Genomic DNA, 19,890 nt, shown 5'->3' with positions numbered 1-19,890 from the left:
CTTTATATCCTTAGTTATAGGACTTATGTTCAGCTAGATTTCACATGGTTCTCAAGAATGGTTGTTCTGTAGTTGTAATTTTAATGTGGTTTTGGGAGGATGCAAGTACCATATTTACCTTCTCCACCATCTTGAATGGAAGTCTCCCTTCTAATTCTTAATTGCCACACCCTGGGTGACAGAACAGCTCATTTTGCATCTCTATCCCTTTTACCAGTCTTGGTGTGGCTTCTGTTTTCTATCCTGTTCTAAAGATGGTTTTCTATGATGGTTCTATAATTTTATTGTAGTTTTTATATGGTCGTGGGAGGAGGCGGGCACAATGCTAACCTACTCTGCCACCCTGAATGAGAGTAAGATAATTGCTTTTACATTATTCCTGATTTCAAAAAGGGATAGAAAGCCCTTGTGCTATTGTTATATTCTGGATGCTTTAGATTATTACTCATAGGATGTTCTGTTGTTAGTTTTAGGTTTTCTTCTTTTTATTGGATTTAGAGCTTTATTTCTTATTTCCTAGTTTGACTGCTTAGATATTCTTGCTTGCCTTTGGATTTTTTAAATCAAAATTAAAATTCTAATTCAAGATTGAAATTAAAAGTTGCTAACTTAAAAAAATTTCAGAGTTAAAGAATGTGGTCAGCTAACTCTTAGACCCAAATGCATTATTTTTATACTTAAGAAGGAGTTTTACAAGAAAGGGGAAAAGGAAAACAAATTGTTTTTAATTACTGATAACCAGTAATATATTAGTTGTAAAGGGAGTTACTGATTTCTATATCTGAAGTTATCTCCCACAGTAGATGATGAAAATCTAATATTAAACTTAATTATCAAAACTCTAATATAATTTGCCCGGCTGGTATGGCTCAGTGGTTGAGTGTTGACCTGTGAACCAGGAGGTCGAGGTTCAGTTCCCAGTCAGGGCACATGCCTCAGTTGTGGACTCGATCTCCAGTGTGGGGACATGAAGGAGGCAGCCGATCGGTGATTCTCTCGCATCATTGATGTTTCTATCTTTCTCTTCCTCTCTCTTCCCCTGAATTAAAAAACAAACAAAACCTCTAATATAATTTAAATAATCTGGATAGTTTAAAACACATATCTCAACACAGTTTCTTAAAGAATCTATTTTTGTAACTATTTTACCCAAGAGAAGAATTAATGTTTTTGTGTTTATCTTTGAAATGTTACTTATGCCTTAAGAATCTGTTCACTTGGGCTGTTATCAATTATAGATCAAATTCAGGTACATAAAACCTCAGAGTAAACACTTTAAATATAAAGATTACACTTTCATACTACTGTCATTGGTTCTAAAAAAAAAAATGGGTAATTGAGCTTTATATTCATCCATGAAAAACTATTAATACCTTTGATTTGGACTCAGTGTAAATAAGATGTAATAGAATTGTAAGGCGTGGGATGATATTCTTACTGGTTGGAATAGCTAAGTCCCAGGAACAACTGTAATTAACATGGACTTGGTAGTAAGGAGAGAAAATCCTCACTTGTGCCGGGTTCCACCTCTTTTACTTCTTTGCTTTATATTGGGCAATTTACATTGTCATGACTTGTCTGTTACTAGAGTCCTCATTTGTAAAATGAGGTTCAGACTCATAAACTTTATATATTAAACACTTAACGTTAAATGTAATAACTGTTGCTACTGTTATTTTCATACCTCTAAGCTTATATATTACAGAAATTAAACACCTTTTAATGTACTATAAATTGCAAATCAGTAAGACTATAAAAGCTATACATTATAGCTTTGTGGAGTTCAAATTACTGTTTTTTAATACATTGTGAATAAATTAATTTTAAAATTGCCTTGATGATGAGCTTTGGCCGGGTTGCTCAGTTGGTTAGAGCGTCATCCTGGTACATATACCCACGGTTATTGTTTTGATCCCAGGTCAGGGCACATACAGGAATCAACCAATGAATGCATAAATAACTGGAACAACAAATCAGTGTTTTGTGCCCTTTTCCTCCCTCTTTCCCTTTCTTCCTCCCTTCCTTCCAAACTCCCTCCCTCTCTCTCTCTAAAATCCATAAGAAAAAAATGTTTAATTGACCTTGATGATGAAATGAACATGGAGGAAAATAATTTGTCAGGTTTTTTCAAGATGCTGTGTGTGTCTAATAGATTACAACTTTTTTCCTTTTTTACCAGTTATTTATCAGAAAGTTTGATGCTGAAAGAGAACAGAACTTGCTTGTCACAGTTATTAGATGTAATGAAAAGTAAGTAGAAGAAAACTTTATAAAATATTCTATAACAAAGTTACTTTGTAAAATATCTTAATATTTAACTTGAGATAACAGATTGTTTATGTTTACTGTCATTGAATTATTGTATCATGGAGGCATGAAGGATATATTGGTGGGGAACAAATAGAAGATACACGAAAAGCAGTTTTTATACATATAGAACTTAAGAAAGTAAAAATACAATCAGATTTAGAACGGGTTAAGTTTTAAAACAGGGTTCTTTTAAAGTGTAACCAAATATGTGATAGGCACTGAAAAAGATCTATAGGAAACTAAATTTAGGGATATTTAAATTTGGAGCTTCTATTTTATAGATACATAAGCTTTAACTAGTTAGTTAGCATGTGTCATTTGCTAGTCATTTTGTTAATATTACAAAAACTGTGGTTCTCAACTGGTTGCTATTTTTGCAATATCTAGAGACCTTTTTGGCTGTCACAATTTGGGGCATGATGGTGGCTGCTATCAGCATCTAGTAGGTAGAAGTAAGAATGCTGCTAAATATCTTATAATTCACAGTAAAGTCTCTTGGAAAGCTGAAAAATATCTCCCTCAAAGATATTCATGTTCTAATCCCTGGAGACTATAAATCTTAACATATATGCAGATGTTATAAAGTTAAGAATCTTGATATGGGGAGATTATCTTGGATTATCCAGGTAAGGCCTAGATGCAATCACAAGAGTCCTTGTTAGAAAAGGCAGAGAGGGAGGTGTGACACATAGAAGGCCATGTGAAGACAGCAGAGGGAGATTTGATGATGCTAGCCTTGAAAATTGGAGTATTATGGCCACAAGCCAAGGAATGTTGGTAGCCACCTGAAGCTGGAAAAGGGAAGGAATCAATTTCCCCCTGGGGTAGGAGTGGGGATAGTCTAGCTGGAGGGCCTAGCCCTGTCTAGGCATTAGGGATGAATTAATTAAATGTTTGACCAAATACAGCAGGCTAATTCTTTTTTTAAATTCTTTATTATTTAAATATTACATATATTTCCTTCCCCCCCCCCCCCCCATTGACCTCTCCCTGGCTCCTCCCACTCGCCAACACATGACCTCACCCCCCCCCTACTTCTGTGTCCAGTGGTCATGCTTATATGCATGCATACAAGTCCTTTGGTTGATCTCTTACCCTCCTCCCCACCCTCCCCTGCCTTCCCTCTGAGGTTTGATGGTCTGTTCGATGTGTCTTTGTTTCTGGATCTATTTTTGGGTTCATCAGTTTATGCTGTTCATTATATTCCACAAATGAGTGAAATGTGATATTTATCTTTCTCCGACTGGCTTATTTCGGTTAGCATAATGCTCTCCAAGTCCATCCATGCTGTTGCAAATGGAAAGAGTTCTTTCTTTTTTATAGCAGCGTAGTATTCCTGTGTGTAGATGTACCACATTTTTTTTAATCCACTCATCTGCTGATGGGCACTTAGGCTGTTTCCAAATCTTAGCTATTGCAAATTGTGCGAGCAGGCTAATTTTTAAGTTGGTAATTTTGTATGGCTGGTGAATGATGTTATAATTATTCAAATGACCCTTGGCATAAAAAAGGTTCACCACCCCTGCCCTGGGGCCTCCTGAGAGAGGGTGGCTTTGCCAACATTTTGATTGTGGCCTAGTGAAATTGATTTCAGATTCTTGGGCTTCAGAACTAAGAAAGGATATGTTTGTTATTTTAAGCCGTACTAAGTTTAAGGCAATTTTTAATAGTAGCCTCAGGAAACTAATATAGCCCCTTACAACAAAGAATTCACCAGCCCAAACTATCATAGTGCTGATGTTGAGAAACTGTTCTAGGGGTTGAGTAGAACCTCCACTTAACGGATTTGGCTGGATTAGCCAGCCCCCGTCTGTTCTTCATTCTTGTCTGTGGCACTGAATGCTCATGGCTACTTGGCTACTCTTTAGGATTAAAAGTAAATTGTATTTTTCCCCAAAACTTTTTGTGCCAATGTCCTTGTTAATTAAATTTGTAGTTTAATTAAATGCTGAATAAACCAGTAAAATTTGAGATTGAAGATCTGGATCTTAGATGATAATAGAAAATGGGTATAATTTTTATGTTTTTAAAGTTTAAAATGCTTCAGGACATAGAGGCATTATTTCTTGCTATCTGTTTGAAGTGATCTTAAGACCTTCCCTCTTTTAATTGATTTATGAATGATAAATTATAGGTTTTCAGTTATACTACTACAGGGTTCACTTCCAAAGCTATAAATTGGAACATGGAATTTAGTAGTTAGAAGGGGCCTAAAAGATAATAAACTGTGATCATTTTATAGCTGACAGTTTTATTGCTGATTTCTTCTTAATTTTACTCCCCTTCTTTTAACATGAAATAGGAATAGCTCTTGATGAAATACTCAGAACTTTAACAATATTAAGGTATCTTATCCATCTTTTTGCAGAACCAAGATACTATCCTGGGGCATTGAGTCACAGTATTAATTCAGTTGAAAACACTATATATTTTATTAAAGCATTGAATCATCAATTAATACATTTTTACTACGCTTCCTCCCTTTATTACATATTATGTAACTAGAGGCCTGGTGCACGAGATTCGTGCACTGGGGGGGTGGGGGGGTGTCACTTAGCCTGGCCTGCACCCTCTCACAGACCAGGACCCCTTAGGAAATGTCTTCCTGCCAGCTTAGGCCCAATCCCCTAAGCCAGCAGTCAGACATCCGTCTTGCAGTCCGGGTCTCTCGCAGTCCAGGACCCCTTGCTCCTTACCGCCTGCCTGCAGCAGAGGCGGGAGAGGCTCCTGCCACTGCCACTGCACTCACCAGCCATGAGCCCAGCTTCTGGCTGAGCAGTGCTCCCCCTGTGGGAGCACACTGACCATCAGGGGGAAGCTCCTGCATTGAGCGTCTGTCCCCTAGTGGTCAGTGCACACCATAGTGACCAGCCGTTCTGCTGTTCAGTTGATTTGCATATTAGGCTTTTATTATATAGGATAACTAGAGGCCCAATGCACAAAATTCATGCAAGAGTAGGCCTTCCCCCAGCTGCTGGCTCTGGCTTTCCTCTGGCACCCGGGACCCGGGCTTCCCTCCGGCCGTCGGCAGGCACCCAGGAACTGGGCTTCCTCTGGAAGGACGTCTGGTCCAATTAGTATATAATGCTTTTGTTATTATTGATTATTATAGATTATAGATGGTTTCCTTTGTTAATAAGTACACTCTTGACCCAGGATAGAATGTTATGAATATGGTTGGTGTCAGGGAAAGATGTTGACTAAATCATGAAGGAATTACTATAAAAAGCTTTAAAACTGAGCACAATAGGATTTGAAAAAAATACTATATTGTAGGGCATGCTTATCTTTATGCTATATGTAATATAGCATAAGTGCTGGCAGCTATAATTATTTGAGCTAGAAGTATGGTGTTCATTATATTATAATGCAGAGTACAAATCCTGAAAAGGAGAATCACATCAACATCATTTCAAGAGTGTTTTGTTGTTCCATAACAATGTGAAAAATATTCTACTACCTTATGAGAACAAGGCTTATTATCTAGTACTAGAGGCCCAGTGCACGAATTCTTGCCTGGGTGGGGTCCCTCGGGGTGGCCTGCAGGGATTGGGCCCCAGCTTGTGCTCCCAGGCTTGCAGCCCCGCCTGGCACCCCGCTGTGGCCTGTCACCGCCCCCCCCCTCACCTGCTCCACCATCCCACCTGTGGGGCGATCAGTTGGGGCTGGGCCCCCTGCCTGTCACCGTCTGCAGGGCGATTGAGCCCCTGCTCCCACCCACCTTGGCCTAGTGCCGCCAGCTCACCTACTCCACCATCCTGCCGCAGTCCCGCTGTCATCGGAGCCAGTAGTACCTTCACTGCCGCCCACTGCTGGCACCCACACATTCCGTGCTGCCCCCTGGTAGTCAGCATACGTCATAGCGAGCAGTGGAACTCCCAGTTGAAAATTTGCATATTAGGCTTTTATTATATGGGCTTATTTTTTTCTCCGCATAGGCATGAGAAACTTGGTAAAGAAATATGAACCACCGAGACCTGAAGAAGTTGCTGTTTTGAAGCAGAAGTTGGAGAGATGTCATTCTGCTGAGCTTGCACTTAACGTAATTACGTAAGTAGTTGGGAGAGTGTTATTCAAAAATAGATGGGACTCCCTGAACTTCTTGCCCTTTTAATTTTTGGATTTTTTGCAGGTTTAAGATCTTGTCTGAGGACCAAGTGTACTGTTCCAAACTTATTTTAACTACTCTAGGTAGGGAAATGGCATATTTTCTTTCAGAGGTAAACTATATTAAAGATGGAACCGATAGTAAAATGTGCTGTTAGACCTTTTTTTGCAGCCATAAAGAATACCCATAATGTCTCTCAGTGAGTTGTAGGCTGTATGTGGAAATCACCATATTCAGGATCCTTATGCTTTGCAAATTGAAGGATCTACATAAATGTAATCTTTTAGGAGTTTAAACAGTTGAGAATCTGGTCAGGTTATAGGAATAGAAAAACTGTAAACTGTGGCTTAGCATAGAACTTACAATTGGTTGATTTCACTCCTGGGTTTCATTGGTAACTAACAGGAATGATTACAGAGAAGAAAAGAATGTTGACTTCAATGAGTGAAAATAGTCCACTGTGGTCTAAAAATATTAAATGAAAAATTCCAGAAATAATTCATAAATTTTAAAATTGTGTACTATTCTGAGTAGTATGATGAAATCATGCAATGTCTCACTCTGTTCCACCTGGGACGTGAATCATCTTTTTGTCCAGCATATCCACACTGTATGTACAGTACAATAAGGTAATTTGAGAGACTGCATAACTTATTACAGTATGTTATTACATTTTATTAGTTACTAAAGGCCCAATGCACAAAATTCATGCAAGGGGCTCAGCCCTCCCACGGCGGTTTGCAGCCCTGGCTTTGTCTGGAAGGTTTGGCTGTCTGGTATAATTAGCATATTATGCTTTTATTATTATAGATTGTTAATCTCTTACTGTGTCTAATTTAGAATTAAACTTTATCATAGGTTTGTATCTATAGAAAAAACAATATCTATAGTTTGGTACTGTCTGCAATTTCAGGCATCCACTGGGGGTCTTGGAACAATTTCCCCCACCCATCCCCCATAGATAGGGGGGATTACTGAATTGCGGCACTGGTAATTTTCTTTTTACAAGAGATTTGAAATGGGCTTAAACTATGGCTTGGCAAACTATATAGCCCATGGGCCAAATCCAGCCCTACTACCTGTTTTTAGAAATAGTTTTATTGGAACGTAACTACACACTTAGTTTTCATACTGTCTATGGCTGTTTTCACACTATAGAAGAAGCGTTGGGTATTTGAGGCAGAAACTGATGGTTATAGCCTACAAGGCATAATATATCTACTATCTGTCCCTTCAAAACAAAATTTTTCAACCTCTGGATTAAACAATAGAATTTATTAATCTTACCCTTCTAGCTAGTTAATTGAATGGACCATAGCCTAAAATTCATAATTGCCAGAGTTTACATCTTACTCAAATTTACCACCCACTTTGTACTGTGCTAAGCAGATTCTACATTTCTATGTGGACTTGAAGGGTGCTTCTCAAACTGTAAAGGACTGTTGTTGTTTTTAATTCATTACAGACCTATATGTTTATAAAATATAACAAATTACTAAAAAATGAGTAAAAAAGACATATAATACAAGCTTAAATTTTATTAGATTTCATAGTCATAATTTATCAAATTTCTATAAAAGTTTCTAAACACACGCTCAGTTTCTGTATTTATTGCACACTGGAAATGGTTAATGGACCACACTTGTAAGCACTACTTTAGGATAAAATATTTGTTTTCGTCTATATCATCATTATGTAAGTCAGTCAATCAGTACAGGTAAACCAAAATTCTCTTTGACCAAAAGCGAAACCCCCGTTTCGTCCTCAGAGGTAACTTACAGTGTTCACCTTTGCCAGCCTTTTCTCCTGTATTAGTGTATGAAATAAAGTTTTTCTCTTTTTATCGATGTTTTCACACATATAATACAACTTTTAATAGTATCTTTAACTCTTCCTTGTCTGGATGAAAAAAAAATTAGTATTTTAATTTGCCTTTCTCCTATTACTCTGAGGCATTAACATTTGTATGTTTAACAGTCATTTGTATTTCTTCTATATTGCTTATTTAAAACCCTTGCTCAATTTTCTGGTGTTACTTTCTTGATTTGTAGATCTATATTTTATATACTTATTATACACCTATTTTTCTTCTGTTGTTTCTTTCACTTTGTGACATGTAAGGAAATTTATCATTTGCGTTATGCTTTTATATCTAAATACCTTTTCTTAACCTAGTTTGCCTTTTCAGCTGTTAAAAACGTTTAGAATTGTGAATGATCTGAGGTAGAAATCTCATATTTTCAAATAACCTGTTGTAACAGCCATTTTTAAATATTTCATAATTTGCCTTATTACAGATTAAATTCCTATATATAGTTGTTTTACCTATCTAACCATTTTAACACATTGCGTACCGCATAGAAATCTCTAAGACATACTCCAGGGACCGCACATTTTTGGACAAACTGCACATTATTTAAATCATCATAACTACAGATCATAATGCACTTTAGGTGTTGTTTTTCAATAATTATAACATTTTTATTTACAAAAACAATTAAACAATTAAAGTTCCTAGTACTTTTTTAACATATGGTACTGCGTAAAACATTTTCCTCTATGAAGAGGGACCAAACAAAATTTACCTAAGTATCTAGATTCGCTCCTTTTTCCATGGGCGTGAAAAACGAGAACACTCGTGAGCGGTCCTTAACAGATGGCGCGCGAAACAAGAAAACTCCTGAGCGGTACGAAATGTGTTGATCTGTTATAGTATTTGCTAATACCACACTTTTAGTTATCATAGCTTTTATGTATGATGTTTTGATGAGAACTGTGATACAGTCCCCACACTTACTTCTTTTTCAGATTTAGACTTGATGAGTTCCATGAAAAATTTTATTAGGGTTTTAATTAGAATTACATTGAATTTAAGGATTAATTTGAAAGATACTGTCTTTATAATTCGTCATCTCTTTCCATGTATCCAGGCTTTGTTTCAGAAAATGTGTTTCATATAACTATAAAATAAATTAGCAAGACTATGTTGCCGTTTATTACATTGCTTCTTGATGGTTGCCTAATTATAGGAAGAAGAGGAAAGGCTATGAAGATGATGATTATGTCTCAAAGAAATCCAAACATGAGGAGGTATGTTCTCCAAAGGTATCTATTATTCTTATTGTGCATTTGTGCATTCTGGTATGACCATACTATTAAGATTTGATTCTTCCAGAGTGCAAGCATTGTGTGTGTGTGTGTGTGTGTGTGTGTGTGTACACACACACATCTATATATATATATAGATGTGTGTGTGTGTATATATATAGATGTGTGTGTGTGTATTAGAAAGCATTCATACTTTTTTGCATCCTCCTCCATGTACATGGTCCATTATTAGAGATTTTTCTCACTTCTGCCTTAGTGTGTTCTGAAGCAGTATAATAGTTACTTGCTGAAGAATCCTTCCTATGGTCATTAAAAGCAGCAGGGATAGACATACATGCTATACATTTTTAGTCTCCAAGGATTCTTCTCCTGTCCTTAAAAAGAAATTGTAACCTGGCAAGTCAGATATAAATGAATAATCAGAGGCAGAAGGTCAGAACTATAACCTTTGTCCTGTCATCAGAGTAGTCTGTGGGACCATGCCTATAAACAACTAACTATAAATATTCCTGATTTATCTACCTTCTGTAATCAGCATATTAAAAGAACATTTTCATAAAGGGAGGCAAGGAGGTTAACAATATTGGTTATGCTTCAATATAACGTTATCCTTATTGCATCTTCTTTCCTTCTTAGGAAGAATGGACTGATGATGACCTGGTAGATTCTCTCTAACCATTTGAAATTGATTTGTCAATGCTAACAAATCAACAGAAGGATGAAGCATATCTGGCATTTAAATTTCTTTAAAAATGAAATAATGTGAAAGCATCAAAGTACAGTAAACTTTATTTATTTGAAAGTTTTTCCTTCCAGGGTAGCTTGATGTAAAATAAGGTATGTTCAAAGGACCCAGAATAGCACCTGGTTTGGATAATCTGACCCCCACCCCCATGACTAATAATCAAATTAGTCTTCCTATAGTAGCCAAAGCTGTAACTTATTGCATTTTGTTTAAAACAACATAGGCAAATAAGCAAACATCCCTTGTGAAAAAAGGCACCATTATATGTGGTTTCTCAAATGCCATCTGATGTACTTAGCTATGTTACCACTTAACTACAGAATGTATGAAAGCTAGTGACCCAGGTATTTTTTTCCTCAGTTAGTTAACTGAAAATATCTCCAAATGGTTTTCTTAAAAAGAAATCAAACAGGCAGTCTTTAGTAGTTGTCTAGATTAAAAACCTAAAGGTTGGGTAGCAGCAAATTGTATGTTCAGTTTTATAATTAACCTGTTAGATTACCATATAAATGTGTTACAGTTAGTAGAAAATTTTCAGATTAAGTATATTATTCTAGAAATTTATTTTAAATAGAAAGAAGTAGATATAAATGCACAGACTTTAGCACCAGATTACTTTGGTGTGAATCATGGCTACCTCCACTTTGGGCAAATTACTAAAGCTCTGTGCCTATTTTTTCCCCAGGGGAAAATAATGCCTCTGTATACTAAGTGTTCAATAAATGTTGGCTATTAATAGCATTTGTTTAATTATTAATTGTAATCTTACTATTCAGTTTCTAAGTTGGAACCAAATTATGGATGTTTGTCAGATTTCTTCTGGAAAACTGGGTTGAAGGAATTCTGAGAGACTCAACTGCCCTGAATCTGTTTTATGGATACATACCTTTCCTCATTGTCAGTGTATCCATTCTATAGGAGTGTAGGTACCATTTTAATTACATCTTAGTATTTGAACACAATATTTACTGCACATGTATTCTTCTCTTTAATAATTCCTTTCATTTTAGGTATGAGCTTTTTTGGTTTATTTTTAGAATGAAAGGAATAAAATTCATGAAGTGTGACTTACAAAAGTGGAGGAGCCCAAATTGACAGTCCTCCAGGCCAGGTTAAGTACCAGTGCTGCTAGGCTCTAGCCAGAACTCCAAGCTGTTCACCAATACCTTGTTTCTCTTTTAGGTCACTAAACTGGCATCAAAGCAAGGTCCACATTTATTTCAAATTTTCCTACCCAGTTTTAGAGGTTTTATTTCATCATTGACCAGCTAGTTACTGCAAGGCCTGCAAAGGTAAATAACAAGTTTCCTATTGTAGCTTAAGAGACTGGGAGGGAACCAAACTGCCTAGCACTAGGTTTTTGGAAGGAGACCAAGTTGGATACTACTGTGGTGATCCAGCTGAAAAGCAGGAGGGAGGGAAAGGAAAGTAATATGATACAGAGAAAAAGTGGAACTGAGTTGACATTAATAAAAGGTATAGTACAGGGTATGCTGAGTTTTCTGTCATTATTCAACTGTGATTATAGCTATACCAGGGCTAGCTGCCTCCACAGAAATCTTTTAAACTCTCATATTTAACACTTTTTCCCTACATTTTAATCAGGGGGATAGAATAAAATGGTGCACTTGGAATATAGGCCTTTAGGAAATTTTAGTGTGGGAAATGATTTTCCTAATAATCTCCCTTGGTTCCTGTCTCATCCACTTTTGATATGCTGCTTAATACCTATCCCCTATACAATTATAGGAGTGAATGAATTAATATGATCCTTCTAAAGAGACCATTAGCAAAAAAAATGACCTGAAGGTTCATCTTCTCTTTGGGCCTTGCTTTAATACTAAATTTGAACTGTTTCTAAACAAAGAAGAAATTAAATTAAATGCTTACCTGTATTTAGACAGAAGTAATCAATTAGTTAATATCCCTTGGTTTTATTTTAACTTAACCCTTGTGAATACTTCACAAAGATACACATACAGAAGCAAATAAAACTATACAAACTAAATACCCAGCAGATACAACAAGTAGTCAGAAGTTCAAAGATGGATAGCTGTTAAGTGACTCATGAGGTTGTTTGCATAATCAATTTGGAATTAATGAATACTTGAATACTTTCAACAAAAAGCATTCTAGGTGTTTTTTTAACACAAAAGAAATTGGTAGTCTAAAATGTTTGGGTAACATGCATCGATCAGTACAATGACCAATATTTATTGAATTTAAACTATTTACTGTTGTAAACATTTAACAAAAGCATTATGAGATCTAAATACAGTTTGAACAAATAAGTGGTATGTTTAAAAAATAAAGCTGATGAGCAATAGTTCCATCTATATTTTCTTTCAACAGTTCTAGCAAGAGAAGTAGCACAGTATTTAAAAAAAAAGTATACAGCAAAGGTTGTTCCTATTATAATGGCAAATTCTGGAAACTGTAACAAATAACAGTCAAACGGTCATATTCCTAATCAGGAAGAAGTTACAGTAAGAACAGTATGCAATCCAGTTGTACTCACTTGTTGACAGAGAATGCTTTTTCTTGTCAGTTGATTTCATAGTTCTTTTCCCAAGAGACAGCAAAACTTTGGCAATTGGATGTATTGAAAATATATTCTCAAAGTACAGTCATATGTTGTATGAAAGGTGATCTGTACACCAAGGCTCAGAGGTTGGTAAAGATTGATTCCATATGTGGAAAAAGTGCAAATATCCTGCACAGATAGCTTACAAAGCTGCTGGTACAATTATCCACCAGCAGAATCTAGGGTTTTGTTTGCATAGCTCACACATCACTGGAATGTGGAAAGGTGTGCTATTTTTTGGCAAGAGCAAAGGAGACATACTGATGTGAATTACCATGTTGGCATGCTGAATCCATGCAGACACTTGGGTGAAGGCTGCTACCTGACATCATTGGTTTTTGTATACTGGTTTTGTTTTTGTTGAAGCAGTTCTGTTATAGCCAGAAGCTTTTTCAGTACATGCTAGACAAGGAAAAACGGTATGAAAATAATTAGTAAATGAATGAAAGCTTGGTAACTTGTGAAAATTTCTGAGTAGATTTAGTCATAATATTTTGGTTAAGTTAGACTTTTTGTACACTAAAGTGACTATAAATTCATTCGTGTGTTTGGCATTCTCATATCTTAGTCCAGAACACAGATTTATGAATGATACATCTTAAGCCCAATAAGATCACATAAGGGCAATCAGCTTGTAGCATAGTGATTACTTTAAAGAATCATGATTATATTTGGCTTAAAATTAAAACAAATAACACCTTTACCTGTCTTACAAAGTTTTAATTGGGCCAAATCCTCCAATAAAGATTTAAGTAATAATAAACCTAGCCCCAGTATAGCAAGGACACATTATGCATGCCATGGGCATATTAGTAGGCCCATGGTACATACTCTACCCAAGTTTCTAAAGTGATTAGAACCTTAATGAGCCAGATTATTATCTTAAACTTTGATTTTAGAATCTCAGATTGAAGAAAACTCAGTCCTTTTTCCTATAAGGTCCCTGACAAATGGTTGGCCAATGTAGTGTCCTAATCTGGAAGAGCTTATTAGAAATCACAGTTTCCAATGTCACATCTAGAATTTCTGGATCTGGAGCTTGAAATATTTTTTATCAAACTTCCTGAATAATTCTGTTTGTGAATCACTTGCCCGTGTACGGTGTGTGAGAGACAAAGCCACATCACTGCTGACTTCTTAGCTCATTTCCCATTTTCACACATGCCACTGAAGTGTATGTATCATTTTTTCTGTAGAGTTAACATTAATTTATATAAAACAGCAAGATTTGACATTTTGCAGTATCAAAAATACATACCCTGAGCCAATTATTCCTGTCTGCTGAGAGCCTTACTGGGATTATGGTTCATTCTTTAAAATGTAAATATAACTGATAAAAATGCTGACCATAACTCAGCTACTTATTACCTCTCAGAGAATCGTAACTGTTAATGAAACATTGTTAATGAAGACTGGCAAAAACCTACCTGCTGTGCACCACGCTCATTACTGAGCGTTCTCAGTTCATCTGAATGGGCCACACAAATCTCATGCAATGCTGCTAAATCACGGGAGAGGTCAGTCCTAGAATGCTCTGTAGTGTCCGGAAGTTCAGGTACATTCTTTAAGGAAATCATAAAACTGCATTTAGAAATATAAATCTTAAAATTTCTTCTGAAAACATCCTAATTGGTTATAACAGAATTAGCACATAATATCCTTTTAAATTTCTGTTAAAATCCTAAGGACTTATTGGAATGTAATATTCAGTGCTAATTTCGCTAAACATAGATTTTGTGATCTTGGTATTCACATCAAAACCATTTTCTTCCACAGCATGGCTGAACACTGTGCATTATTATTGCTATTCTAAATAAACGGGTTTCATGAACTTTATAGAGGTTTTTTTTGTTTTGTTTTTAAATGTGGAACGCATGCCAAAAAACGTAAGTACTGTATTGGTTGCTAATATGGATTAAATGCAACCTAAACTTAAAATTCCTTTCAGACTGAATCTCATTATTAACCCTTTGCACTCCGCTGTCCCCTCTCAGGAGACATCGGAATTCTAGCATATCACTCGGATGTCCCCTCTCAGGGGACATTGCAGTTTATTAGTGATTACGGGGAATTGAGTTATTTCAACGCAACTTTTTGAGACATGCATGATTCCCTGAAGTTTTATCTTGAAATGGCACAAGAAATTAAATCAAAATATCGTAAAATTACTAAGATATATGCAAGAAATGTCAGCGGGTTTTGTGTCGGATTAAACAATAAACTACATATTCCCGATGTGGGACAAAGAAAACGGGACTGCATTGTGTATTCTAACAGGAAAACACCTGGTGGCAGGCGTCAAACCACTTATTACTGTCAAACATGCACTAATCAGCCTGCAATGCATATTGGGGAGTGTTACAAAACTTACCATACTGTACAAAATTATAAACAATAAAATATTGTTTTTTTTGCAAATATACATTCCTTGATGTCACCCAATTCATATAAGTCCAATATCATTATAATACGTTACTTGGTTCCAAAATTATACTAAATAATACGAGGGTCTGTAAATGCACGTTTCCGCCGCAAAGTAGCGTCGAGTAGCTGGTAGCCAATGTCCAGAATGGTTCGGAGTGCAAAGGGTTAAGATATCATAGTTTGTCTAAATTTATCAGCATATGTGAGAAGAATGTCAAGCCTATAGTTAATTATCTGTGGATTATTCCCAGAACACTTGCTAATGTGTGAATATGATCAGTGTTAATTATGATACTTCAGATAAGGTTCGTAAAGTAACAGTCACTATAGGACATTGATAGTACTTTATTAACACTAAATACTGATATTTTGAGCCTCAGCCTCAGAATAAAATATGACATGGGCTCTAGAATGGTAACAATATTTGCTATACAATTCCTAAATACTGCAAAACACTGTTTACTATAGTATAAAGAAATAATTAGAATATAATTCATTCTTATTTATTAAATGACTCAGTAATGAAAGACACTAGTATTTGCCCTGAGAGAGCTTACAGTCTAGTTGATATGACAAAACTAAACTGATCATAGCAATACAGAATTTTATATCACAGACATGCAAAAGGAATTTCAGTTTTTTAGGGCTCAGCAAAGCCTTCCTGAAGGAGAGATTTGAGGTGAGTCTTGAAAGTTAAATTTGATTTATACAGGAAGAAAAGGAATGGAAGAGTATTAGAACACTGGGATTCTAAGCAATTTGAAAGGCTAGACTACACATGTGGCATTACTAGGAAAGTGGTAGAGAAAGCTGAACTGTAGATAATTATGATTATGGAAAATGGAGTTCCAACCATGAATCTGAAAACCTAGAAATGTGGCTTAAGATAAAATGAGCTAGCCTTAAATATTGGATAAACAGTTTTCACACAGCTGCTTAAATATTATTTTCAACCACTGACCAGCTAGATTTCTTAGAAACTAGAAGTACTTCTATCTTCAAAACTTACCAGGTCACATATGGAAACATGATGAACACAATTATTTGCCCTCCTTTGTTTCATAAGAAATTATTTACAGCATAGGTCATTTCTACAGTATTTTTTTTATACCTGAAATTGAAAACTAGGGGCCCACAAGCAGTCCTGATAGGTTTGACTGCACAGTGGTGTAGTTGTTCTTCTGTTTTAACTGAATTTGAATGCGTTAAGGCAGAATATGAGCATCTCACTTTCCTACTGTAGCATTCCCTAATACCATGTCTAAATTCACATGTATATGTTCCCTTTTGGTTTCTATATATATGAACTGAATAGCAAATACATTTATTTGATTTTAAATTGAGTCAGTATCTGAAAATTTATAACTAAATTGTACTAAGAATAAGAAATCCAGGGTCTTAGAAATTATTTTCTTTAAAACCCCCATTCTTAATTTCATAATCACTATTTTACTTATAAAGGCCCAAGTAAGGTATAGGTAGTCGTACTAACTGAAGTATAACTCCAAATCCATGTATATTATTCCTAGAAAGCCATAAGAATATTCATTCTCCAGTCCATTTACTTAAAAGTAGCAAAAGAATGTCACAATAGTAAGGTGAAACAACTAATAGAATAATGAAAGAAAAACTAGAAAATGACACAAATCCAAAAGCCCCAATAATGTATGCTTGGTATAAATCATTTAGTCTAAGAATAAATGGTTAAAACTATAGTCAAAATATTTTGTTTAAGAAGGTAAATAAAAGTATGCAGTTTTTTTAGTTCTGGATAGAAAATCTCTTTAAAAGTTTGTTGCCAAAATGAGTTTACTCTCAGCTATATTAATTATAGGTCTCAAAGTACTTAAAAAGTTATATACATACCCCAAGTTCATCTAAAAACATGATCATACGATGTTTGTTACTTTTGATGAAAGGATTGACACCTTCCATATAGGGTTCCTAAAAATATAAACAAAAAACTCACTTTATATGCATCAAAAACGAACACTGTCTGATCTATATAACAAAACATACATGTAGTAAGAATTCTTATATATCTGTATCCATCAGTAGCAATACATGTTCACAGTGACAATATTTTCATTCTGATACAAGCAAACAGTTATACTAGTGAACTGGAATTTTTAAATGAAAAAATAAATTCTGGAATGAGAACAAATCAGAACACATAGCCTAGCAGATACAAACTGCTCATATGTAATTCATTCAAAAATAACTTCTAAGAAACCATTATTTGTCAAGCACCAAGACAAACATGGGTCCAATCCTGAGGGTAGAATCTAGCCGAAAATGTAGGGAATTAAAATACAGTGTGCTAAGGACTATAATAGGAAAATATGTATGACTTAGATAAATCCAAAAACTAAGCCAGACATACAAACTGCTCTTCATACTAAAATCTTATATGCTATGTTGTAAAATAGGAGGTTAGTATTAACTCAAGCACTTTTAAAATCAATAAGTTCAATAAGGAGATGAGATAAAGACCTCATTAATTCCAAGAAATAAACATGAAAAATCATTCAATTTCTGTAAGAGTAATGAAACACCAAAGTATCATTATGCCTATTTTTCATCAAAGCTGTGGGGAGCAAAAAGTCTTGTAATTTTATTCCAAAGTTAGTTTAAGATAATAACTGGCCCTAACCGGTTTGGCTCAGTGGATAGAGCATCGGCCTGCGGACTCAAGGGTCCCAGGTTCAATTCCGGTCAAGGGCATGTGCCTTGGTTGCGGGCACATCCCCGGGGGGGAGTGTGCAGGAGGCAGCTGATCGATGTTTCTAACTCTCTATACCTCTCCCTTCCTCTCTGTAAAAAATAAATAAAATATATTTTTTTAAAAAGAAAGATAATAACTGGATGAGTTTGGAAGGAAAGACATATAGACACTTGTTACAGCAATATTTATGACAGTGCCAAATTGGAAGCCATCTAAATAGCTATTAGAGAACTATTTAACATCTATCTAAATGGTGGCATACTATATAATCATTAAGCACAATAAAAGTTAAATATTTTCAGGTACAGCAAGTTTGTTACATTATGATGACAGCAGGTGATATAGTATGATCCTTATGATATTAATATTAACAGTCTTCAGTCATGGGATCACACATGGGTGTTTTAAAAGTTCGTCCAAGTTTTAAAATTTATAGTGAATGTTTATTGTGAAATAAATTTTTAAAGATGGGTTGGCAAGCATTTAACATATGCTGACTGATTGAAGATACAGTTTTCTATACTGAAAATTGAAAATATAGTTTTCTATAATGGCTAGAATAGTGGTCTTAAAAATCCCATTATTTACAATGTAAAATCTAAACAAAACAGTTTTTAAAATAACATATCAACAAAAATATAAATTCTCTTTATGAACTACCCATTATTGTACATTTACTTAAGCTATATTTTATGATTTTATGTCAAGTTTCATTCATGAATATTTTAAAGAATAAAAATGTTTTTACCTTGGCTCCAAACTCCACAAGATTAGCTAAGTTCTGGACAGACTTAGCCACTAATATCAGTGTTCTTGCAGCAATAGGAGATGGGGAATCTATAAGAGAATTGGGCAGAGCTAATGAGACCAACTCCAAAAGTACTTCCGGGTAAGACCATTATAAATTTAGGACATTAATATTTCTTTCTTGTTAAAATACTAATGTTCTCCCATTCAGAACTCATTTTTTTTGAAAATATGTGACCTCTACAATTCAAAAAAACTTGAGTAAAAGGGGAAAACGTTGAAGCACTTATCAGTGCTTCTAGTTTTGCAGCTCAGCAATTCCCAACAAATGAATGTTTCAGAATACCTCGAAGCTTTATTTTCTTAAAACAAACAAAACCTGTCACTCTATACAACCTCCGTGACAATTCACAAAGCTAATTTCAACCCACTCAGGTTAGCAATTTGCATTCCGAGCAATTCTCCGCTCCAACTGCCCACTGACCAAATAATTCACTGTAAAGCTCAGTCTGGGATAACCCCTGCTCTATTTTTAAGAGAAAAACATGCAATTTCATAAACTGTTAAAATATGTTAAAGATTAGTCAGGAAACAATTCTTTATAGAATATACATAGTAGGATGTAAATGAAAAGTACCTATTAAATATAAGCCCTGAAACAAGATAATTACTAAAATTTAATAGTAAAAACCTATAGGGTGTATGAATGCCTGATTTTACTAGATTTTACTCTTTGTATCTCAAGCTATAAACTATAGATAGTATTGCCTAGTGGTTCAGAGGCCAACATTCAGATAAGTAAATCTCTCCAAAAGAATTCTAAACCCTTAAATTTTAATAGACCATAGATTTAACCATTTTAGTAATGATAGAAGACAATAACAGAAATTGGGTGGCTATAAAGGTAAAAATTAAGATAATCCTAAATATTTTTAATACAACTTTAAGCTTTAAATCTTAAGATAAAAATGGTCCAGACTCCTTATTCTAATAATGGCTCATTATTACATTGAGTCACAAATATCACGTACAACATCTGCAAGTCATTACATAATGGACATACAGGTAATAAGCAAAACTGAATCTGGTTTATTGGAATTAAAAAACGGCTGATAAACATTATATAACTGGTGATAAGA

General features: G+C 35.1%; 2 protein-coding genes across 5 annotated transcripts in view; one reads left to right on the top strand and one right to left on the bottom strand.

Annotated features, from left to right (window-relative positions):
* The window catches only part of CCNH (cyclin H), a 90,944-nt gene that overhangs the window by 18,866 nt on the left and 52,188 nt on the right, over window positions 1-19,890 (top strand). For 2 of the 4 annotated variants that reach the window (XR_011471194.1, XR_011471193.1), the window contains exons 6-9: window positions 2,180-2,250; window positions 6,249-6,360; window positions 9,448-9,523; window positions 10,163-11,563. Coding sequence is in view for 2 of the 4 variants with exons in the window: in XM_070412297.1 (XP_070268398.1) it covers window positions 2,180-2,250; window positions 6,249-6,360; window positions 9,448-9,565 (301 nt within the window). In the remaining 2 variants the exon portion in view is untranslated. Of the gene's footprint in view, window positions 1-2,179; window positions 2,251-6,248; window positions 6,361-9,447; window positions 9,581-10,162; window positions 14,692-19,890 lie in introns of those variants that run through there. The other 2 variants (XM_070412298.1, XM_070412297.1) reach the window with 2 other exon arrangements.
* Window positions 12,186-19,890, bottom strand: part of RASA1 (RAS p21 protein activator 1) — a 114,691-nt gene continuing 106,986 nt past the window's right edge. The window contains exons 22-25 of the mRNA XM_070412299.1: window positions 18,753-18,841; window positions 17,146-17,223; window positions 14,283-14,417; window positions 12,186-13,257 (exon numbers count right to left, since the gene is read on the bottom strand). Coding sequence (XP_070268400.1) covers window positions 13,174-13,257; window positions 14,283-14,417; window positions 17,146-17,223; window positions 18,753-18,841 — 386 coding nt within the window. The 3' untranslated portion in view covers window positions 12,186-13,173. The remainder of the gene's footprint in view (window positions 13,258-14,282; window positions 14,418-17,145; window positions 17,224-18,752; window positions 18,842-19,890) is intronic.

Source organism: Myotis yumanensis, unplaced genomic scaffold (assembly GCF_028538775.1).
Source record: "Myotis yumanensis isolate MYYU_CA2020_CCGP unplaced genomic scaffold, mMyoYum1.0.hap1 SCAF_4, whole genome shotgun sequence".
In the NCBI taxonomy this organism is placed as follows: Eukaryota; Metazoa; Chordata; class Mammalia; order Chiroptera; family Vespertilionidae; genus Myotis; species Myotis yumanensis.
This window is presented reverse-complemented; position numbering and strand designations above follow the sequence as displayed.